The 24,116-nt window shown below is 48.0% G+C and overlaps 1 protein-coding gene across 7 annotated transcripts in view; it reads right to left on the bottom strand.

Annotated features, from left to right (window-relative positions):
- Positions 1 to 226: 226 nt before the first annotated feature.
- Positions 227 to 24,116, bottom strand: part of Arnt2 (aryl hydrocarbon receptor nuclear translocator 2) — a 157,474-nt gene continuing 133,584 nt past the window's right edge. For 5 of the 7 annotated variants that reach the window (XM_029479466.2, XM_029479467.2, XM_021167418.3 and 2 more), the window contains 7 exons: positions 23,942 to 24,014; positions 23,012 to 23,135; positions 20,141 to 20,240; positions 17,749 to 17,887; positions 16,966 to 17,116; positions 5,936 to 6,072; positions 227 to 4,129 (listed from right to left, as the gene is read on the bottom strand). In XM_029479466.2, the coding sequence (XP_029335326.1) occupies positions 4,031 to 4,129; positions 5,936 to 6,072; positions 16,966 to 17,116; positions 17,749 to 17,887; positions 20,141 to 20,240; positions 23,012 to 23,135; positions 23,942 to 24,014 (823 nt within the window). In that variant the 3' untranslated portion in view covers positions 227 to 4,030. Of the gene's footprint in view, positions 4,130 to 5,903; positions 6,073 to 16,965; positions 17,117 to 17,748; positions 17,888 to 20,140; positions 20,241 to 23,011; positions 23,136 to 23,941; positions 24,015 to 24,116 lie in introns of all 7 variants that reach the window. The other 2 variants (XM_085841584.1, XM_029479470.2) reach the window with 1 other exon arrangement.

Below are 24,116 nucleotides of genomic sequence, written 5' to 3'. Positions count from 1 at the left end.
TAGTGTTTGTGAAGTCCAGTCCAGAGACGTTTCTAGAGAGCCTTGCCTTACACCAAATCTCAAGAATCATTAATTTCCTTTTCTGTCCTAAGTAGTTAACACTCACAACAGGTGACTCTTTAGCATGCCTGTACTGCATAGTGTGGCTTATCCCAGACTCCCAAGGGCAAATACCTCAAGTTGATCAATGACCAAGCCAGTCCAAGGCACTCACTTTCAGAGCAAAGTCATTTTTTTATTGTAATGAAAATTTAAAAGGCAGTTACATTAGTTATACATATACCCAGTGACTTAATGCCTGTTAGTCATACAGAACATTCAAGAAATACAAATGATTTACCCACAGCACAGTTCACATCCATAAGAAAGGCTAAGAGAGAGATGAGTAAGTGCTTGCTGTTCTCGGAAGCCTGCTTGTGAAGTTTTCTTTAAGGAAAGAGACGGTTAGACAAAGCAAACAGCTGGGCCCTGGATGACCTGTGAAAAGCTCCATTTTGTTATAGCTAGTAGCCACAAGGATTTGCAGGCTACCTGAACTAGCCCAGCTTAGTGCACAAGACATGGCATGTCACACATGGAGCTATGTTCAAAGCTGTCCCAGATTCTAGGCAATGGAGGAAGCTGGCAGCCAGGGAGCTGTTGACTTCTCAGCACATGAAAGGTGGCCAAGTTACTCAGCTATATATTTGTCTTTAAGATTAGTTTTATTATGTTGCCCAGGTAGGTCTTGAACTCCTGAGCTCATGGCCCTTCTTGCTTCAATATCTCCAGTGATGGCACTTCAGGTGAGCATCAGCTCAGGAGGGGATGGGAGGGAAGGATGGATGGGCAAGTTAGGACATAGCAATCCATGGCCACATACAAAGAGGGCTTTAATTTTGCCTTGCTATTAGGGATTAGCCAACGACTTGTGTTTGCTTGTGAGACAGGCTGAGCTCACACTGGGAGTGGCTACGATTCATCGGCTGGACTGTGCTGCAGAAGGAGATTACAGAACCCACTTCCTGGACCTGCCAGATCTCTAGCTCAGAGCTGAAGGGAGTGTGCATAATTGCCAGTGGGCTAACCTGGGGCCTCACTATCCTAATGACGGGGGAGTGGGAGTTCCTCAGCAGGTTATGTCACCAATCCAAATACTACTACCCACAATAGTCACTTTATGATGCAAGAACAGGCTGAGCTGAGCTTGATGAATGGGGATGTTCACGCTGGCTCACCTGCTCCCTGAAACCACAGTGAAACAAACAGGAGTGACATGGAGGCAGGGTTCTAGAACCATCCTTGGCTGGCCGGGCAGTCTAGGTATGGCCCATTCTTCTAGAGCTCCTGTGTCCTTACCAATGACTCAGGTGGTCCTTGCATGTCCCTTTCCTGCTTGCTTAGCCCACGAGGAGCCAATTGGACTTCAGCAGCGAATGAAGTGATGAGGTATAGAACTGCAGGAAGCCAGCATACCCTATCCATCCCTAGCCTGCTAAGACCATCACCAGGACAGGTAGCTGGAAGGATATTAATTGGAGGACCAGTATACTGGCTTCCTCTGCAGGGGACATATGAAGGGACATCTTTTGCAGGATAACGGCATTGATTCTGACTCCTGTGTGTTTCAAAAATACTTGGGTGAAAGAAGTCCTTGTGGGGTGGGATTCTTCATTTCTGACTTCTCCCCCCACCACCTCCTCCACATGTGTTTTGGAGAATCACAACACAGAAGCCGAAGAGGTATGAAAAAGATCCAGAACTCAGGCCAGCCTAAATCCCCACCTCTAGCCTATGGAACTCCCTAGATAAGATTGGGGAGAAGCAGGAACCATTTAAAGCAGTGCTTGCTATTGTCTGGGTTGCCCAACAATCCTCCACCTCTGCTCCCCAGGACCAAGGACTGAGTTGGCTTTACCCTCAACTTCTTAACAGAGAGAAAGCATGGAATGATTGCAAGCAAGAATTCTGTCCTATTTCTTCTGCAGACCTTAGGGCCCTGAGCTGTCACACCCAAGAAAAGCCCCCACTTCCCACCAAAGGCAATAAAACCAAACCCATAGCGTCCACACCTCTCAATTCACAAGCTCAAGGTCAAGGGCTGTTCTACACTACAAAGCATTCTTTGCTCCTGAAGCCAGCTTTGGGCCTTTTTTTTCCCCTTTTGTAACTTATGCTCACTACCTAGGGCCAGCTCCAGGCTGCTGGGGACAGAAGCCAAATCGGGCAGCACACATGAGAGACTGTTTGGGGGTTCTGAGGCTGAGATGAAGCTCTGACTGTGTCACTACTCTCCATGGAAGGATTCAAAGCTGCCTAAGGTCTCTGGGGCTGGAGTTTGTCAGGAAAGGGGATCCCCTAGGGTGGGTTGCTGCCAAGGGCAGTCTGCTGAGCCAAGTAAACTTTGCAAGTGAGTCCTGTCCAAACACTGACAGAGCTGAGCTTCTGAATGGAGTGGTGCTCTCCCAGGCTCTTTATCTCCATGCTCATTCTGCCCCTGTGTACCCTGGAGCCTCTTGTACCCCCAGCCTCCCAAAAGCCAGAGAGAACTCACAGCAGCACATGGAGTGAGGGAGGGGCAGGGTGGAATGGGTGGAATCTGAAGCTCTATTAAATCTGACTGACACAGGGACTCTGATGTCAGAGATAAGCCAGGAAGAAGCTTCTAGAACAGTGGTTCTCAACCTTCCTAACTCTGTGACCCTTTAATATAGTTCCTCATGTAGTGGTAACCCTAACCGTAAGATCATTTTCATTGCTATTTTATAAGTGTAATTTTCTACTGTTATGTATCATTTGTAACTACCTAATATGCAGGGTATCTGATATGCGGTCCCTGTGAAATGGTGGTTTGACATCCCCAACACAGCCCACAGGCTGAGAAACATTGTTCTAGAAGTTAGTTCATAGTTCTACCTTAAGACCACTGAGGAATTCGGGTCTTTGTAGAAGCTTGGGCAGAACAGAGTCCCTGGCCTCACAGGCGCCTGGCTGTGTCTGCCCTGAGGTACCCTTGCCTCTCCTGCCGGATGAGGACAGAGGTTCAGGTGGCCCAGGGCACCCTTTTCCACCCAGAGTGTGGCCCCATCTTCTTTCCAGGTTACTGAGCAGAAGGTGTCAGGGACACTTAAGAGTCGAGGTATCCTAACCCTGTACAGAGGAGGACCAGGTCTGACTTTCTAAAGGTGCTGGGCAGAAAACAGCTCTGCTCAGATGCAGAGCAGGGAGGGTGCAGTGACCTTCATGGAATCAGGACACTGTCCCTCAGGTTTAGTAAGAGAAGCATGAGTGCTCGCATAGGACAGAAGGAAGAAGGACTAGAGACTTTAAGAAGTGAAGTATGTCTGTAAAAGGGCAGGGAACCAAAGAACTGACTGACAGAGTGGGCAGCTCCCCAGCTCTGGCTTCCAGGGAGTCAGCTCAGCTCCCAGGCCCCAGTCATGCTTTCCTTTGAAATGCAGCTGAATGGGGACAGCTTCTCACTCTCACTGGCCACACACACCAACACGCCACAGTACATCTAACAAGCCACAACTTTGATTCTCAGGTTTAAAGCACACCTGGCCCCAGGCCATCAAGGACAGCTAGTGTGGGAGACTCCCATCCTGTGCTCCTGGCTCCAGCACAGAATACAGAGGTTACTGCCTTTTACTCTGACACCAAGCCTCCAGGCAGCAGCCGTGAAAAAGCAGAAAGAAACCCAGCTTCTGCGCCAGGCAGACCTGCTGGTACTGCCAGCCATTGTGGATCAAGCAAACACTTGATGGGTGCAAAGTGTCCATTAATAGATTATTCACAATGGGATTTAAGACCCTGGAGGCCACCTTCCGAGCACACAGATAAAGTACAATAAATACAAAGATCCCAAACCCAAGAAGCCAGGGCTGTGGGTTAGAGCCAGGTGATGCCATGTCCAGGGAGGATGGGGAATGAGGGAGATTTCTGGGGGTTCTGCAGCAGGGCAAGCTGGGTGAGGGGGACCCTCTTTGAACATGGACATCTATGGCATGATAATAGCGCCTGGGCAGTAGAAGCCTGGCTTTGCCTGAAGCTACTCAGAAAATGGAGGGAACATGCCCAGGTCAGCAAAGTCCTCGATGTTATAGTTGCCAGTCCCCTGCGTCGGGTCGCCCGGCATGGGTAGCATGTCCTGGAGAGGAGAAGAACAGAAAGTCCCAGGGGTCAGTGACCTCACCCAGAGCCTGCCCTTGTCCCGGAGTCCAGCCTGCCACTGACTGATCCCCTTGACCATCTCTCTAGTGAGCAGGTGTTCCTTTGCACAGTCTTGTATACAGGGCTGCTCTTCAGAGGGCTTCAATACCCGACCCTGCTGGGAACTGCTCTTCTGGGAAGTGTCATGCTGAAGGCAGACAGCGCTAGAATACAAACCTTTTTCTGAAGCTAAATTGGGCCCAAGGGTGGAAAGAGCCTCACCCCCTCCCCCGGCTGGGCAAGCAGAAGCTACAACAGAAATTATAACTGGACAGCCATATGACTGCTGACCAAGCAGGAGTCTGAGCATTTGTGGCTTGGGCACAGTGGCCTGTCGGGGTGATGTCTAGTCCTAGTTTGCTAGACCTCAGACAACTTGCTCTGAAAATATTAGGGGGAGTTCCAATTCCGTAGAGCAGAAGTCCCACTGTGCTTTGTCCATTTCCCAGTCGGTGTGATAACGGTGAGAAAAGGATTCTGTGGATAAATGTGCTTGGGAAACAAGGCACACTTCCCTACCTCCTAGAAAGCCATGCCTCACTGGTAAAATAAAGGCTCTGATGAATCCTGCAAGAAAGAAACTGAATAACTTGCTTTAGTTGGTGTTTCACAAAGTTATTTGACCAAAAATTCTTCTTTTTGCAGGGTGACCTTAAAGACACACTTGTTAGGGAATTATGCCTTTTAGGGGCTCCCTAGGAGATGAACAATGGACAAGGGCTGGTCTTCACAGTGAAAGGAGCGAGGGAAGTCAGAGGGAGGGCTGGGAAAGGCACTTCCCTATACTAGGAAGGGAATATAGCCAGGTGACCCCTGACATGGATCTGTGAAAAGGACATTTGACCTAGTAGGAGGTGTGTGTGTGTGTGTGTGTGTGTGTGTGTGTGTAGCATTGAGTCTTGAGGAGGAAGAGTGTGACCTGAGCCTCCTACACCTTGTCTCTTCAGTGGAGCTTTGCTCTCCAGGACAGATAGCTCTCTGGGAGTCCCCCAGTGGAGCCTGGGCTGCTGCTAAAAGACTGGGTGGGCAGGCCTACCTCTAGCTGAGGGGATTCAATAGACTGATACCTGCACTTACAATGTTCCAGGAAAACCTGGGAGGCTGAGTCCTGTATGATAGGTAAGGTCATGTCCTTGTCACCAGCACACTAAGATTGGTCAGTGTTAGGAATTGAGAACAGCAAGGCAAGTCTTTAGTAGTGGAGATCTGGAAGTAGCCTTAGACCCTTAGCTTAGAGAGTTGAGCCCTGGCCCAGCTGCCGTGAGCTAAGGGTCTGGGGATGGGAATCCCTCTTTCTGGTTGCCATAGTGGAGAGATAACAGGCTGAGGCAATCAAGCCCCTAGGTACCTGCAGCTCTGGGAGGCTGTGTATATTGTCCATGGTGAGCCCTGAGGGTCTTTAGCTCTTAGATGGGCATGGGCCCTCCTCCAGGGTAAGCACCCCTACTGTATTTGGCTCCATACATCTGTACTGGACAACTTTGGGTGTATGATCCAGGATGCAGCCTCTGCTGTGAGAGTACAGCTGAAAGGCTGAAGGCCCCTGTGCCTTTCCTGTGTACCTGAAGGCTTTGGCTAGGCAGGGCAGGACCTTCCTTCTACTTGTGGGCTCCCCATACTGCAGGCTGGTGGGGTCTCTTGCTGGCTACCGGGCAGGGCAGGCAGAGGTGCAGAAAGAGGCATAAGGAAGCAGAGAAGGCGCAGGTACCTACACCTACGAGAAGGCGCTGCTCGCTGGATTTACCTGGAACACTTCAGTCTGGCCAGGCTGCTGGTGTGAGTGCTGCTCACCGCTCTGCTGTCCGTGATGCTGGCTCTGCCACTGGGACCAGACCTCCGAGGGCCGGCCCTGGAACTGCCCGCCACTCTGTCCACTCTCAGCTGAAATACCCAACGGACAGGATACTTTTAAAAAAATTCATCATGTGGTTCTGGGAACCTAAGACTGGGGGACCTGGCTGTCACAATCTGTCATTTCTCCCATCTTAGTGCCTCTCAAGGGCTCTACACTCCTGAATGGCATGTCCCTACCAAACAGGCCTCCTTTGCTGAGGGGCAAAGACTGGAGGAAGCCCTGTGAAGTCTGAGTGACCAGAAAGAATAGTTTTGATTTTTAGAATGAGCCTGTCAGGTGACTCATGCTCCATCCTCATAGCGCCCTATGTTCTCGTGGCTGCTCATGGTGGCCTCAAAACAGAAACTAGGAGTGAGAAATTTGCCAAATTACTTTAGGGACTTAGCTAAAGAGGATATTGAGTGTGTCCACAAGCACATGCATGTGTAAGCCTTCACGCACATGTGCTGTGTGTGTCAAGTGTAGAAGACAAGCTCAGCTGTTGCTCTTCACACTTGGAACAACCACCTCCTTGCCTGCTCAGTCTGAAGGCAGGGCTTCCTTTTCTCTTCCTGTCTCTCCCTCACTGACTCCACTACAGGGTTTGCTGAGTCTCTGTTCCCTCAATGTCATGCTGCACTATAGTGCCTTCCTTTAGATTCATTGTTCCTGCTGTGTTCTGAGTTCCACTGCCACCCACACCGAGATCCAGAGGGCTCTGCCCCACCCTCCTGGGACAGTGACACTGTCTACAGATAGCCAAGGGTGTCTCGGGTGTGGCTTTTATCTTCTCTTCATGTCTTGGTAACCCTACCTACTGGCAGTACTTGGCAGCCACATTCCATCACCTCCTTTTCCTCATGCCCTCTCCTCTTTCCTTTTGAAATAAATAGAATTTATTAACAAGCACATGTAGGTGTGTGAGCAGATGCCAGTAGAGGAGGTAACTCTTGGGAGTCATAGCTCACCCTCCATTGTGAGTTCTGGGAATGACCAAACTCAGGTCACCAGGCTTGTGCAGCATGTCCTTTCCCCACTGGGACACCTCACTGGCTCTGCCACGGTGTTTCCTTGGCTGGCCTTGCTCCTGCATTTTCTTGATTACCTCATGGTCCTAAGGAAATGTGATCCTAGGGTCTAGCCTGAGTTTGGCCTTCTCTCAGGCCTGCCATACCCTGTCTTAGATGGTGTCCTTCACATTATACTGACATCCAAAGTGGAGTAACTAAGGACATGGGTCTCATCTCAGCCCTGCCAGTCTGCTCTAATATAGGGCTTTGAATATAGATGGAGTCAGTAAGTTCAAGAAGGGGGTGAGGGGTTGAGGAGGTGGCTCAGTGGTTAAGAGCACTGACTGCTCTTCCAGAGGTCCTGAGTTCAATTCCCAGCAACCACATGGTGGCTCACAACCATCTGTAGTAGGATCTGATGCACTCTTCTGGTGTGTCTGAAGATAGGTGCACTGTACTCATATAAATAAAAATAAATAAACAAATCATTTAAAAAAGAAGGGGGTGAGGAGGAAGAGGACATAGAAAGGAGGGAGAAGGAGACAGGATGTAGGAAATGAAAAGGAAGGAGGGAAGGGAGGGAGGAAGTGGGATAAAGAAGGGGAAGGGATGGGGAAGAGGAGTGAGATGGAAGAGTGCAGGCATGCTGTAGTAGTCATTTGCATCTGAAACCTCCAGGTTACACTTGATGATGCATGGTGAAGCTTTCTCAGTTGTACCTCAGGGAGAATCAGAGGCAGAGAGAGGAGCAGGAGGCTGAGAGGAGCTAGAGAAGATTGGCTGATTATTCATACCCAAGAGCACATGGTTCTATTAATTAACAGGTAATATATTTCAAAATAAAAAAATAACCTTCTGAGGCAGTAAATGCTTTTAAACACTTGGAACAGGGAAAATCAATTCATTATGCTGCTTTTGAGAAAAACACGGACAGAGTTTTGAAGCAAGGACAACTGCATGCTACGCATTGAGCTTGACTTGGGTACATTGCTTCAATTCACTCCTAAATGTCAGAGATGAGTCCCTTACCCAGTTCTTCAGCTAAGGAAACTGAGGGCTCAGGGAAATCAACAGGTTTGTCCTATTCCTTTATCAGATAAGCCTAGAGGCTGAACGTAGACACCCCTGACATGGAAGCCTACCTGCACTCATTTGATAAATAGAGCTTAAGTCTAAGACATTGTACAAATGGAGACCAACGTAGTCTGCCGAGGAAGGAAAAACATTCAAAGGTCAATAGAACTGAGTATTTTTCTGAGGGAAGCATGGTTACCATGGGGAAGTAAGAGCAGGTCCCATCTAAACCCCAGTCTTCCTGGAGGAAGAGAGGATGAAGGATGACCTGAAGGACGGTGTTAGCCATGGGAAGGGAGACTTATGGGACCACTGAAGGAACTTCAGTGATTTTCCAGAACTGGACTCATAACTTCTAAAACTACAAAGTAAACATGACCTTCCTGTCTGAGGGAGAATTGTGGTTCTTTTGTCTAAACCCAGACCTGAAGATAGATGGTCTGCAGGACCTGCATGTGGCCTGTTCCCAAAGTACACATAAAACTCCTTTCTGGAATAACCCAGTGGTCTTTGTTAGGTCATTGTTCCAAAATCCATGTGTGCAGTTAAAAGCCATAAGCTGTGTTCCAACGATATCGATATCTATTTCCCAGCCTCTAGAATAAGACCCAGGCTGCTGCCCTGTATAGATGGATTGGCCTCCAGTTAGGCGAAGTGTCTGGGGTAACTGCACTATATCTCCTATCTGGGGCAGCCGAAAACTTGTAAACCCTAGTACAGTTTCTGGTCCTAAGGGGCAGAGGCAAGGCTGGCATCGTCTATCTTTTTAGCTGAAGTTTAATGCTAGACTTCATTCTTGCTCACTATCACCTACCTGGGAGGTGGCAGTGGTTGGAAATTGTTCTAAGACTCTTATGCTCTAACAATCCTGAGCAGACTGTTCAGCGCTGTTGGGTTTAGCTTAATGGTTCTTGGTGAAGGGAACTGCTGGCACTTCTCATTCTCACAAACAGCAGGAGACAAGCGGATAAACATAGAGGGAGACTGATAAACATCCTTAGTAAACAGACATCCCAACCCAGTGGGGATTAGACCAACCCATCAACAGTGTAAATGCTGAGAGATCCTGCTGGGTAAAGTGAATGTGCCCTGATAGGGACATCTGCTTCCTACCTAACCTACAAAGAGGATCAGACAAGGACCACAAACTTTTCGGCTCCTTTGGCAGGGATTTCACCTTTCAACGTTGTTTAATAGGGTCAAGTATGTCTATAATTCTTCATAATTTGAAGGTTAAACATGCACGTGGCTGAGATTTGGGGGCAAGATTAGGGAAGGAGGAATCGGGCGCTTGGGTCTGCCTTCCCTCTCTATTTGTGCATCCTATTTATCAGGGGAAGAAGCTTCAGGTGTTTGGGGAATGAAACGTTCCATTTCCCCCCAGCCTCCACTCAGTCTGCACTGGGTGGAGCATTCGGGGAGGAGAATTTCCCGTGCTTTCCAGAAGGGGCTCGCCTAGGGGCACAGTGGCCTGACTTAATTTGTTTTCACCTGTCTGGACTTGTGTCATCATGACTGGGTTGCTGGTGCTACCTCAGCCTAAAATTGAAACGCAGATGCTAAAGGCAAGACGTGGACATGTTGGTGCTTGCCAAGCCACTGTCTCTGGAAGCACTCTGTTATGCAGTTCAGACCATATACAAGCCATGGAAGGGGAGGGGAGGGAGGGAGGGAATGCCCCACATGCTTTAGCATCTTAAATTGTCCTTTCTGGGCAAGGTGTGGGTTTGGCTTCCTGCGTTTCGACAAGAAGCATTATACACCAATGACCAGATTGAGACAGAAAGATTAACAAACTTGGGGGTTCAAGTTGTACACTACCGGACAGTTACCAACTTGTTTTGTCTGAGCTCTAAATCCAGTCTTCATTGCCCATCTTTGAGATACTGAATTGCCCTCAGTTTCTGTTTGTGCCACGAGGTGCAGAGACCTACCAAGACTAGCTACCTCTTCCTCACACTGTACAGAACTAACATGTTGAAGTTCTGGGTTGTTGCATAGAGGGTGTGCTCTCAGAGTGAACACAGGTCACTGGATCCCAGCCTTCCTGCATGTCCTTTCTTCATTCTCTCAGTACCCCAGTCATTTTTTCCAGAAAAAAGCAACGATGGACTTGGCACCAACTAGGCCTGCCAATCACCTGGCCAGAAGACCAGCCCTCAGGAAAGCTGATTCTGCTGGGACATAGCCAAGGAGAAGGGAAGAACAATTATCCCCTCAATGAGATAATGTAATTACATCTTCTAGAAGCCTCTCCCTTGATGCACTTGCTTACAGATCTTTATGCTTAAGCCTGCCTGATTTCTAAGTTCTAACTCAAGATCTCATTCTTCTTTGAATGCCATCTAACCATCTAAACATGGTTGAACCCATACCCTTAACTTTCTCACTGTTTCTCCTATGGGCCTACTTGCAGACCTCCATTGTTGACATTAACCAAAAGACACGGTTGACTTTCTTCTCCATCTCCCTCTTCTTGAGTGATGTCAGGAGTTATACTTTGCCAGCTCTGTTTTTTTTTTTTAAATCTTTTCTAAAATTCTAATGAAATTGCTCTCAATCAAGCTTCCTTCCAAGTCAGACTTTAAATATTTTTTTTTATTAAGGAGACTAAGAGCCTACAGAAGGGGACCTATATCCTCCAGTGGCATGTGGTGACCACAAACAGACTTTAAAGCCACTCCTTTGACTATATTCCAGGATTCAGGTAAGCTCCTTTTGGTGGCCAGCAACCCCCACCCCCACCCCAAGTGCTTACCCTCTGGCTTTAGGAAGATTTGCCCTCAAGCTTATCTTTCCATCTTGCCCTTTAGTACTCTGCCTTCATAGAATAAATAAATCTTTTCTTCCTGCCTCTCCGGGCTCTCTCCCTTGGGGCTAAGGGTCAGAGCTGAATGGAAAATGTAATTTCTCTTTTGGATTTTTTCCCATGTGTCTGTGGCCAGTGGTCACATGGTGAAATGTAAATGGCACTAAGTTTAACTTCCCTTTTCTCCCTGGTGCCAGGATTGTCCCTTTGTATCATGACTGTCACTCCCTGGAAGCTAGCGAAGCCACAGATTGAAAGCAAGAGAGAAATAAATCAAGTAGCTTAGCAGAATTGGGCATATAGAACCCTCACCCAAACAGAGGGCATTAACAATGCCTTGGACCATGCTCTCAGCTGGGTGTATGATAGCAAGGGGCCCAGGAACTTGCTGTTCTAATTGGATGCGGCTGCCACATAAAGGCTGATGGAACATCAAATCAGACTTTAGCAACATGGTTTCTGAGGAACTTCAATGTTTGCCAACAATGAGTATCACAGAGTCCTTGGTCTCAGCCCATGCCATCCTCATGGGGAACTAGGGCATTCATGTTGTAGAACACTCCCCCACCTACTTCTTTCATGTGATATTAAAGTAGCAGCTCAGATGCATGCTGGGGATATTTCCCTTTCCCTCCCAGTCTGTCAGGGCTTTTGCTCCATCAGCAGCTTATAATGCCAAGGACCTAAAGCCAAGGGAAATAAACATAAGGTCCAGTGACATCTTTTGGTGTTCCTGGTGAAAATTAGAAGCTGTGGTGAGGTGTGGACTCCTGGACCTTCAGTTAAGGCCATAATATTCACTATTGTGTTTGGCCTACAACTTTCTTCTGTGCATGCAATTTTGTGCCCATGTACAGGATCTGTCCTATGTGTCTTATTTTACATGTTGTCTGTTTCCTGCCACATCTCTGCTAACCTAATTTAAATGCTCTTTAAATTAACAACAACAACAACAACAACAACAAAATTGGGGGTAAAGCTTGATCCCCACTAATCAAGACAACTTGGAGGTCATGACCCTCACTGGTTGGGAAGCCATCCATTCTGACCTAGGCATCTCCAAAACTGGAGAAAGTATGCTATCCCAATTCCCAACCAAAACATTCAGGTCTTACAGGATAGAAGCAGAATTTATACAGAGGCAAACAAGATCATGTATTGGCATAGCTGTCAACTGGGACTTATCTTGGGAGGCAGCTGCCAATACTGGTCCATACCTAGTTTGTGAGATGCATGGATTCTATGGGGACTCATATCCTTAATAGGTGAATGAGCACATTTATTATGGAACTGTCCCCACCACTGGTAGAGGACATCTGTGTGATCAGTCAAGAATAAGATGGTAATAGCCATGTGACTAATCAAATGGTGGCACCCATGTGATTGCTTAAGACTTCCAATGCATCTAGGTTCCTTGAGGATCCACCCCCCCCAAATGTTTCTGTGACACAGGCATTCACTCATCCATATACCCCAGTCTCCCCACCCCTACCCTTTGCCCCATTTCTTTTTTCGTTTTTCTTTCCTGCAAAGATCATGGAAACTAAAGACCCAGACAGGACTCCCACATGACACCGTCAGTTCTTCCCTATGCTTTCCTAGCACCCAGAATAATTTTCTCAGAGACCTAACCTTATTCAGATACCTCCTGGGTGGGGAAAGAGAGATATAAGGCAAATGCTAACTCTATTGTCAGCAGGGTCTTAGTGACCGCCACCTTTATATTCTGCTCACTCCTGGTATCTCTAAGCTTATTTTCTTTTCCTCCTTCCTTTACAGAGAAAATCTTGGGTGAGTACAGGAATTTGAAGCCTAGGGTCCCATCTCACTGAGCTAGAGAGTAAGGGTGAGATAGGGTGATGGTACAGCCTCTGCCCCAACAACTAAATAAATGTTTAACTCCATAGCTGGGAAATACAGCATGAAGCAGGCTGGGACTAAGTGTTTCTCCTCCTCTCAGGACTTTGGTGCTGCCTGCTTTTGTAGCACTACTATAACTGTTCTAAGACCCTCTCTATTCATATAGTATAGATAACCCTATTTATGTGGGTATGGAGCTAATTCTTCAGGCAGAAAGAAATTCCCTTGAGGATTATATTCAAGGTCAGAGAGACTATGCATGCTTACACTTTTAACATCTAATAGCAATTTAAGGTAAAGAAAGCCAAAGCCTTTTATATAAGCAAGTTTCTTCCCTGAATCTATTGACACACTAGTTCAGGTTTGGCTTCCTTCCTTCCTTCCTTCCTTCCTTCCTTCCTTCCTTCCTTCCTTCCTTCCTTCCTTCCTTCCTTCCTCCTACTCTCGCTCTGTCCTTCCCTTTCCCTCTTTCTTCTCTTCTTCCCTCCTTCCTTCATTCTTCTAAAGAGACCTTATTCTACAAAGGTAAGAGAAACACCAAAGAGATGCTTCCAGCAGGAACCTGCGTTCAATATTTATGACTTAATCCAGAGAGAGAGACTATGCAGGTAGTTGGTTTAAACTCCGGCAGGTTGAGGTTGAGGCTCAAAAGCTTTTGGGATACCAATCAGTGTTCCTGATCGGTTTGGAGCTATGCTCAGACACACTTAAGGGTGACTGGTGGAGGTGTCGGAGGATGGGAGGAAGGCTGTTGTGAATGGGCAAGGGACAGTCCTGTTTTTACTCCAGAGGCTCGAGGACTTGTCTGTGTCTGCTTAGGATCATCAAAGGAAACTTGCGTTCACTTTCCCTGCCTACACTCTCTTTGATAGAGCCTTGAGAATTAAAGTAAGGTTAAACCTGGGCATCTAAAAGGAGAGAGGGCTAATATTTTATAGTAACATCACTTGGACCCATTACAGGACCAGTAAAGAAAAAAAATTGGCTAATAGATAAAGACCTAATCTATAATTCCTATAGATGGATCCATTTTGTAGGTATCAAGGAAAATGGTCTAAAGTGCTTTATGTGCAGGCAGATTTCATGGCTGTCAAGATAGGGGACAATAGAAAGAAAGGAAGGAAGAAAAAAGGGAGGGAGGAAGGAACCCTACTTCCCCTGTAATGCTGCAACATGCTGCTGTCAGTGTCTCCTTAGAGCCCCAAGGTTGTAACCATGGTGCCCCTGGATGCCCACAGGCAGGGTTCAGCTGGTGTTCACAACCGTACGCACAGTGCACTGCCTGCTTTAACTGTTTCATGTTTATTTAATAATTAATGAAACTGACCATTAATGGAGACTGCTCTATTTCTCCTCTGCATTTTCCTCCACCCCCTGAGGTTGACAGTAAACCCCTCCCCCAGGTCCTCTTTCTAACCAGGCACTCTCCTCTGACCTTGACCAAGGTCGCCCCACCCCCCAGTGGACTCTGCTTCTTGAAGTCCTGGACAGCAGAAGCTGAGGTCTCCTCGAGATATACTTCTCCCCTGAGGTAGGTTTCCTCAGCCCAGTGTGGCAATGCTGCCTCCTGAGATGATGGTACCTCCCCTCAGCTGGCCCTGGTCCCTCCCTCTCTCCTCCTCAGCTATGGCTCCTGATTCCTGTTCCACAAACATTTTTCAGAGTCACCTTGTGATGCCTGGAGGATAGCGTCACATCATACTCCTCAGTCCTAACTTCTCTGCCTCAGCATCCCTGCTACACCTCCACAGCAGACTTCCTGCCCCTAGCATGATCACAAACCAAGGGCTATAGTGGCAGATGTCTCTTCTGATTGTTTCTTTCTCTCTGAGGAGTGGGTCCAAAGGCTAGGAAGCACAGGGCAGTGAGCAGAGGGGCACAGCCTTATCCCGCTCTTGGTCCCACCACTGATCCATTAGGACAGTGGTTCTCAACCTGTGTGTGGGTCAGGATCCCTTTAGGGGTTGAATGCCCCTTTCACAGGGGTGGTTTAAGACCACTGGAAAACAGATATTTTCACTACAATTCATAATAGCAGCTAAGTGACAGTTATGAAATAGCAAAAATAACTTTATGGCTGGGGGGGCGTCACTATGATATTGGGAACTGTATTAAGAGTCAAGCACTGGGAAGGTTGAGAACCACTGTACTGGGAGGACTTTGGGTTTCCATGGTTTCATCTAAAATGGGAATAAAAATGATCTCTCCTTTACGGCCAGGTAAGTTCTAAATAAATTCAAACATACAAAACACCCAGTGGACGCCTCCTGGGCAGTATCCAATAAGTACCTAGGACTGGCCAGCTGCTGGCATACTTACCACCTAGCAACATGTAGCACAGATGGTTGAGTTAGAAGCCCACTGTGTGACCTGTTCTTGGTCATTAGAGTTGGCCAGTGGCCTCTACCTAGGGTCCCACCTCCACTTACACCTTCAGAACCTGGCCATTACTTCATGGAGAGTGGCCAAACACACATGGTAAAGGCAATGGACTGCTGGGACAGGGAGGGGCCTGCCCGCCTATCTTGTCATAGTCACATGATGCTCCCAAGTCCTCCCAGAGATACATGCCATCTATCTCTCTTTTGAAGACCTTCCTGGCCTTGTAAAACAAGTGATCATTCTCCCCAAAGCCTCCACAAAGATCTGGCTACTGGACCTGTGGGGTGTCACTCTGCTTCCTGTTACCTGTCTCCTCTATCTCTGCCTCTAGCCTGAGCCCTTCTTTGGGCCAGCCCAGTCTCTTCCTGTCTCCATTGCTGGCACTGGGCCTAGCACTCATGAAGGATGGCTGAATCACAGTAAGTCTGGGCCACTGCTCCCAGACAAAGGGAATATTCTACACATGAAAGCAGGGAGGGGTACTATCCTGGAATCAGGGACTTTGTCTTCAAGGGGCAACAGAGCTGAGGGTCTGACTGACAGAGAAATTGGCTGAGGACTCTGTGCTTCTCACACCCATGTCCCTTGGTGACCTCAATGTGTGTGCTACACATAAATAAGGTTTGTGCTGGGGGGACTGTTGGGTCTGATGAGAACAGACAGACAAACCTGAAGTCTTGGGATGTTGTGGTCAGAAGCTTGGGCTTTGAGGCAGAAGCATTACTGTCAGTAGTGGAAGTGGAGAGAGGGAGGGACAGCTGTATGATGATAGGCTACGGAGGGACACTTTCCCGTAAGACTGACAGGTGAGCCACTTAAATGGAAGCTTTTAACTTGACAAGTGAAATGAGGGAGTTTAGGCTTGGCTTCCTGCTCACCCGAGGGTGATGGGTCTGCAAAGACAATTCCTCGGTGCCCCACTCTTGGATGTCACCCAGTGACTGTACAATGAGGAATCTGGCAGGACTTCCCCTCTGTGGAGTGTGACCTTGGCCTGGGGAGAGATGCTGGCATACATCAAATAGACAAAGAACAACCGGCAGGAGAGTCTGAGACTGAGCCAGAGGACACAGCCACAGCCACGACACCCCTTATGGCCTAAGTCTTTCTCACAGAGCAAGGAAACATTCACATGAGATAGGATGCCCTAGTTGGAATCTAGAATCAACCTAGGAGACAAGCCTCTGTGTGTGTGTGTGTGTGTGTAAAGACTCACCCTAATTGAGGGGCACAACTATTCCATGGGCTGTGGAAATACAAATAAATACAAAGGGAAAAGTGAGCACCAGCATTAAGCTCCTGCTTCCTGACTGCAGCTATGATGTGGCCCTCCCTCTGTTTTTATGCACTGACCCTCAAATTGTGAGCCAAAATAAACCATTCTGTCCTGGAGTTTCCGTTGTCTCAGAATGGGAAAAATAGCAAGTGCACCTTGCAAAAAAGGGAACTTTCTGGTCTCTCTGACACACCTGGCCATTCATGGCTTCTCTGGGTTTCTGAATGGAGACTCTTACTTCTGGGATGCGAAAGTCTCTGCCTTGGGCCATGTGGGGTTAAACTAGCAACCAGGTCACATCACAACACAAGAACGTGAGCTAATGACTTGGAAAAGCAATGTTGAATCACAAGGTCAAGGTATATACTTCTATCACCTAGGATAACCGAGGCCCTCCTGATTGTCACCAGATAGGAGAGGAGCTGGGGTACTTTAGGGCCCTGCCCTATATTTTGGAACCCTTGGAGCTCAGCCCTGGACACACGATGCACAAGACAGAAATTCCTTCCATCATTTATCCCCCACCTACCAAACCCTGGAGTCCTGTTGGCAAGACTAGGGTATGCATTTCCACTTGGTGAGGAGGCAGCTGGGCTGGAGAGAGGACTGTAGGATGAAGGGTCAGCTGGGTAAGGGTGGCTTGATCCAATTCCGAAGGCAGATGACTGCGTCTTGCTGGGCTAGGGAGGGATTGGCTATGGTCAGGACAGGAAGAGGCAGGACCCTCTGAGTTCCTGAGTTCCCACTGAGTTCCACCCTTGAGGTCACTTCAGGAACAGCAAGTCCTGTTTCCCTCATTAGCATGGGATGAGCCCAGTTGGGGCTGAGAGTAGGGAGGTTGGGCAGAATCCTGTCCCTGGAGACTTGGGGTGGAGGTGCTTAACTTTACTTTGAGGACTACAAAGGCTTGGCTTCTCCAAGGTGGGTTTATGGAGGCCTCTCGCTGAAGAAGACCTATCCTCCCAGTACCTTCCAGGGAGCTAGGCATATTGGTCGCATGGTTGGGTATTTACAGGCTCCCTTGGCATAGTACTGGAGTAGCTCCAAAGGGATGAGGGGCTTGCTCTTGCTGGGGGAAGCTTTGGGTGCCCAACCTCCTCTTGCTCCCTTTCCCAATAAGAGGTTGTAAGAAGAAAAGGGTGCTGATCAGACATGGAGTGCATGTTGGGGACCCAGCTCTCAATGTGTCCCGAGGATGATGAGGACTCCTAAGGAACTGGGAGCACTGACCTACTCTCACAGCCGGGACTCAGAAAAGCAGATGGTGGGTGTTCTGCCGCTCTGGGTACCCAGGGCCATGTTTCACTCATACCTGCCCTGGGAACGGTGGACGGCTGCCTGTCCATGCCACCTGGCCCTGGTTCAGCTGCCGAGAGATCTGGGATATGTTCTGTCCCGTTGAGGAGGAGGACTGAATGTCATTCACTCCAGGCACATGGACCACGGAAGAGCTAGGAGAAGAAAATAAAAAATACTGATTCCCAGAAATGGTCTGCTTTCTTGAGACTGTTACAAGATCCTGAGCTGGCTTGCTTTCCTGCTCTCTCCCTTCTTGTACACTGCCCAGAGGTCTTCGCTGGCTTCTGTTCTCAGACTCCTTCTCCCTCCAGGGTCTGGCAACTCTTACACTTGCCCACCACCACCATCTTTCCCTGAACACCCCCAGCTCTCTATACAAGATTTTATTCCAAGAAGAGACACGAGTCGCAGAATACAAATCAGGCTCTGGGCTACCTGCTCTTTGTGCTCTAGTTAATTTGTCCCATTGGGGCACCGAGAAAGCTTACAGCCTCTGGACATAGGCTGCAAGCTGTCAGTTTCAGCACAGAGACAAACTTGGGAATGGAAGGCTGCTGTATGTGGCTGTTGGTTTGCTTTTCTGCCTTCAGATGATGAATCTGGTGCACCTGTAGTATGCATCACAATGTGCAGTTGGCTGCATGCCTGATGAGGCTGCTCTGACACTACCACCAGGCCCTTCTTCTAGGAGCCTTTTGGGCTATGTGGACTGTAAGCACATTGAAGAAGAAAAGGGCTGGAGTTGGAGGGAGACTTGCACAGCTCCAGGCCCTTCTTGCTATCTCCCTGGGTCTGTGCTGGCAGGGGGTGTGGGGTGGGGGCTGTGAATATATCTAGTGAGGTGGGCTGTATCTAATTTTAGGTTTTTCACAGAGGTAGGTTTTGGGTGGATTTGGAAAGAAAGGGTTACAGACGACAGTTTTACTAATTGTATCCTGACCTTTTTCTTTGCTCCCTAACTCCTTACAGATTGTAAAGCAAATCTGGCTGTTCGCACATCATGTCTGTCTTCTGAAATGAGTTTACTTAACACCTGTGTCCTCCAGATGGATGCCTCAGTGCAGAGAATATTTTCTTTTTTTTTTTTTTGTTGATTTTTTTTTCAAGAGAGGGTCACACTATGTACCTCTGGATGACCTAGAACTCACTATGTAGACTAGGCTGGCTTTGAACTCACAGAGATCTGTCTGCTGCCTCCCCCACGCTGGGATAAAAAACATGTGCCATCATGCCCTGCAGAGGATAATTTCTTTATTTTTCATTTAGTCTCCTTTAAAGCATCAGCTATATTAAATTATACAATGCATAATAAATTCAGACCTTGAACTCGTGATAGTCTTCCTGCCTCAGACTTCTGAGTGCTGGGATTACAGATGTCAGCAACCATGCCTATTGCCAAAGTCATGGACTTTACTCTGGTGCTATCATATATACCCATTACTTTGATCATATTACCTCTGTGTCTCCCTTTATTTCAGAGGACATTTTCTAGACATTGTTCTTCGTAGTTCTTCTTTAACACATGCCTTAGCTTGCACAGCCCTCCTTAGGATGCTGACTAATGAGGGACAGCTGTAACTATGCCTGGGATTTTTGGAACAAAGTGCTGGTCCTTATGCCCAGTCCTCCCTAGGGCTGCTGGCCACACCTGCTGCTGATGTAGGAAATGTGTTCTTAAAACATCAAGGAAGGGAGATTTCTATCCCATTGTGGCCAATGTAGTTTCTGGGCACTGGGTGTGCCTGCCTAACCCTGTTCAGGGTCTCTGAAGCCCTGTTTAGAGTTGGGCCAACCTTAACTGGGATGTAAGAAAGATGTCGCCTTGCTGTGCCTGGGGTATGTGAAGCTTCTAGGGAGCTCAGGGGTAACTGTTGTGACACAGGAGGATGCCTTCCCTGAGGACTGCTGGCCTGTCCTTTGGCAGTCTTCCTGGGTTCTTGCTTTCATTTCCCAGAAGAAACTTGAGCCAGGTTTGGCCCTCAGTGGTAATGTCAAGCTTCTTCAGTAAGCTATAGCATGCCTTGATGCTTTATAGCTAGGCACCCTCCTGTATCCTCTAATAGTTCTTAGATATGACAGACCACCTTTCCTCCTTGCCCTTGGCCATGGCCTCAGCAAATTAGAGAACAGGGCAGTTCTAGCTACTTTCCCAACAGGGCTCTACCTGCATCTTGGCTATAGACCATCTCCTTCCCTCTTTCCCTGCAGGATCACAGAGAGGATCAGTATCTTTTGAGTCTGAGAGTCACTGACACTCAGTGCCCATGGAGGGGCTGATGGAGCAGAGCTAGCAGTCCAACGTCTCCATCCTGGCTCCATCACACAGTACAGGTCTCCTGCTCAGTCACACAGCCAATGCTGCCACTCAGGCCTTTCTTTCTACCAATCCCCTCCCTGGCACCTACCTGAAGGCCTTGCCCGAGTGCCCGGCAGGGAATGGACTTCCTTGGGAGTAGATCTGCTGACTGCCTGATGCTGAGGCTGAGCTCATCATCTTCTTCTCCGCTAGGGAAACCATAAGAGTTGCATGTGAAGGTCCCCCCTTGTGCTGCAGGCCATCAGGGAACACCCTGGAACAGTGCATGGCCTGGGAACTCAGGAGGTCCATGTAGGAGAGCCTCCTCATCTTCACCTCTGCATGTGCTCTCTTGGGCTCTTGGCTCCTAGGATGGCCCCAGCCAACTGGAGGCAAGCCCGCGAGAATGGGGAAGGCACTATCGTATTTAGTCCTTCAGTTTCATACGGGAGTACGCCATAGGAAATGTGTAAAGAGGCACACTGATAAAAGCAAAGTAGGTGGAGCTCAGGATGCCTGCCTTCCCTTTCAACAAAGCAAAGAGATGGAAACACTAAGATGGAGATGTAGAAGACTAATTTATACACATTAGTATGCACATATATGTGAATGCACGAGTGCATATACATATATAAACATAGAAGTACTGTGCGAGCACAGAACAACAATGTGTTTATTACCACCAGTACACATGAGAAAAAAGTAACGTGCGTAAGGTCTTGCTTTTTATAGTGGTAGTTGATTTGTCTGTATATCTGTCACCTGTGTGGTGCTGGAGCATGGACATGCTAGGCAGAGCTCTACCACTAAGCCAGTAGGTTACCCAGGGCAGCCTCAGCTGCCTGGTCTTGGACCTTGGCTTGGTCTTTTGTGTCACAGAGGTCACTTGGGATGCTCCTTGAACTCTCCCCTGCCTCAGTTTCTCTACCTGAAAGAAGATGATAATTGTAGTCTCTTTCTCACTGGGCTGTGATGAGGATCCTGTGTTATTATAAGTAAAATGTTTACCGAGGACAGTGCTGGGAAAAACCAAACAGCCGAACCATTTGCTTTCATTTATTGCAGATGAGAAAATGGAGGCACTGCTGGTCCCAGGTCACAGTACAGCAAGGGTGGAACCAACTTGAATCCCATCCAGTGGCCCTTCCCAGACCTGATCAGCAGGCACTGAGGGATACCTCAGACTGACTGGCCAGGGCAGCTGGAAGGTGTTGCCTGTCCTCCTACCAGGGTCTCAGACTGAGCACCTCATGAGACAAGAAACACTCAGACCTATGCTATATGAGTCATTCAGGACACAGACAGGTGAGAAGTCTGCTCAATCATGTCACCTGCAGAAAAAGGCTAAGAGGGCTCAAGTCACAGGCAGTGTCGAGATCTCACACAAGAAGGAAGCTGCTTTTTGGTGGTGATATGAGAAGCAGGAATCAGATGTGAATGGATGCAGCCTCCAGGCAGCAGAGTGTCAACCAGAGTGCACCCCTCCCTTGGCTCCATGATGCATCATCTGTGACTCTAGAATATCATGATGCCTACATGTCTCATTTATATAATCACCCTCATGACAGTGGGGGGAAGGAAAGCAAGGCTGGATACATGACAGTGACTATGTAGCATGTCTGCCTCCCTGAGCCCAGCGTGCCAGGCAGGTGTGAGCAGTACTGGGCTCTGATGATCAAACCCACAGGCCTGGGTCTGGGAGGCAACACAGGAACTAAAGTCCTACTCCCATCTCTCCGGCTCTAAATAAAGTCATTGCCATATTGCAGCTGTGGGGCATCCTAAAGGGACTGGAGCTCCATCCCTAGTCTAATTTCAAGGTCTTGAGAGTGGGCATAAAGAGTAAGACTGGAGTGAGGAGGAGACAAGGCTAGAACTGATAGGGTAAAGGAGACTCAGAATGCCAGCTTGCCTAGAAACATAATCCCCAATGGCAGGAGGTGTGGGTTAGTGGTAGAGCTCTGCCTAGCATGTCCATGCTCCAGCACCACACAGGTGACAGATATACACACAAATCAGCTACCACTATAAAAAGCAAGACCTTACACACGTTACTTTTTTCTCATGTGTACTGGTGGTAATAAACACATTGATGTTCTGTGCTCGCACAGTACTTCTATGTTTATATATGTATATGCACTCGTGCATTCACATATATGTGCATACTAATTGTATAAATTAGTCTTCTACATCTCCATCTTAGTGTTTCCATCTCTTTGCTTTGTTGAAAGGGAAGGCAGGCATCCTGAGCTCCACCTACTTTGCTCTCTTATCAGTTTCTTTCTGTGTTGTGATTACATTAGCTTTTCTGTGTTTCAGAGTTCATGGGATTTGTAGTCAGTTCAGGCTCTCTCCTCTGTCCACAAGGACACTGTGACATCTTTCTCGGCTGATGCTGACACTCCACTTCCCTGCCTGGGTTCGACAAACATCTCCATCACTCATCCCCGAGGGCTGAACAGTTCATCCCATTTGTTTGATTATGTTGAATTTTGACAGCATGTTAATTGGGTTGTTGATCTGCAGTCCTTGGATATCATCTGACTTATCAGTCTCAAGATTCATATTTTCTTGCCATTTACTTTATTTTCCCTCTGATTTGTGTGCGTGTGGTTTTTCTAACTTTGCTTTTTAACCCAGAGTCAAAACAGCACTCTTCTCCATAAGTTGTTTTCTTAGGTATTTTGTTACAGTGGTGAGGTCTGACCAGTGACTGAGGCATTGGGTAATGGATCCGATTGTCTGCTCTGGCCCTTTACATTTTAAAGACAAGATGCCATGCCCTGAGGTTGGTTGTCACTGGTGATAACACAGGGACAGGAATACAGAAAATCTGTCCTGACTCCTGTACAGGTTCCTTTTATGCCGTGTGGTAGTGACACAAAAATCACCTTACCTGTCCCCCCTCTCTCTAGAGTGCTATCTCCAGGTGGTCCAAAGCAACTGTAATCTCACAGCCTAGCACTGTCCGCATACTTACATGCACTGATGCCTGCAAACATCTCAGCAAAACGAGGGTCTCTCTCTTGGGAGAAGATTGCATCTGCCTTTTCCACAGACTTCCCGGCCTCGTGAACACCAGCGGGTAGGTTGGGTACTGGGACCTGTTGGCACATAAAACACTGCAGCAATCCACACATAAGGCACATACGGTACTTTCTAAGAGTTACCTGCTGTCCCTCCACATAGTCCCTCTAGATGGAAGAGCCAGCATTTCAAAGCTTGACTATTCTTGCAAGGTTGGGCGCTTATCCAGGGAGCTCAAAGTCACATGGGTTGGGGGGTGTAAACTAAGTGTTACAGGAATATCGCCACAGTTAGTTACAGCGACAACTTTCTTGGGGATAAATGAAAAAGAAGCAACCTTGGGTAAACATCGGGAAGAGAATCTAAGGCTTTGTTTGGGAAGAAGTTCAGAGACCCTGTCAATTAAGCTATGTCAACTTTTCTGATGGTCAGCTGTCAAAAGCATGGACAAAGAGGAGAGAAGAGGGACCAGCAGAGATGAGAGAAGGAAAGGACACAGCATGACAGAAAGAGACACATTAAATCAGAAAAGGCATGGGGCAAAGATGAGAGAGATGGCTAAGAAGCCAGAGAACCTACATCCAGAGCCTGCTTTTGCTGACTTCTGTGTCTGTAAGACTGGGGCCCACACTGGGATTTCCCTCTGTCCCTTAGAGATGCTCGGTGCTGGCTGACCATAGCTCACCATCTGCTCACTACCTATGCTCTGCCCCTGTGGCTTACTTCAGGAAGGAGGAACCACAGCAGGAGAGCAGGGGTTGTGCACCATTAGCACCCAGTGTGTGGATGGAGCTGAGTGGATGTGGGGAGGGCGTCAAGTTCTGGGGTGAGTTTAGTTCAGTCCTCTGAGTGTCGATCAGAAAAGAATTTCCCAGAAATTCACCTGAGATAAGTCATATGACGACAGCCCATCTCGCTGATGTACCTCCAGTTCTGCCTGCTGTTGCTGAAGTTGCCTGTGAAACAAGAAGTCAACACAGGTGTAAGGAACAGAAAGGTGAGAGGCTGAGGCGGGGAGAAAGCTCTGCTCCTCACAGCCAAGTAGCCCATGCTCTGCA

This window comes from Mus caroli, unplaced genomic scaffold (genome assembly GCF_978045245.1).
Source record: "Mus caroli unplaced genomic scaffold, Mus_caroli_1 scaffold_8, whole genome shotgun sequence".
Taxonomy (NCBI): domain Eukaryota; kingdom Metazoa; phylum Chordata; class Mammalia; order Rodentia; family Muridae; genus Mus; species Mus caroli.
Note: the sequence above shows the minus strand (reverse complement) of the source record. Positions and strands in the feature narration are given on the sequence as shown.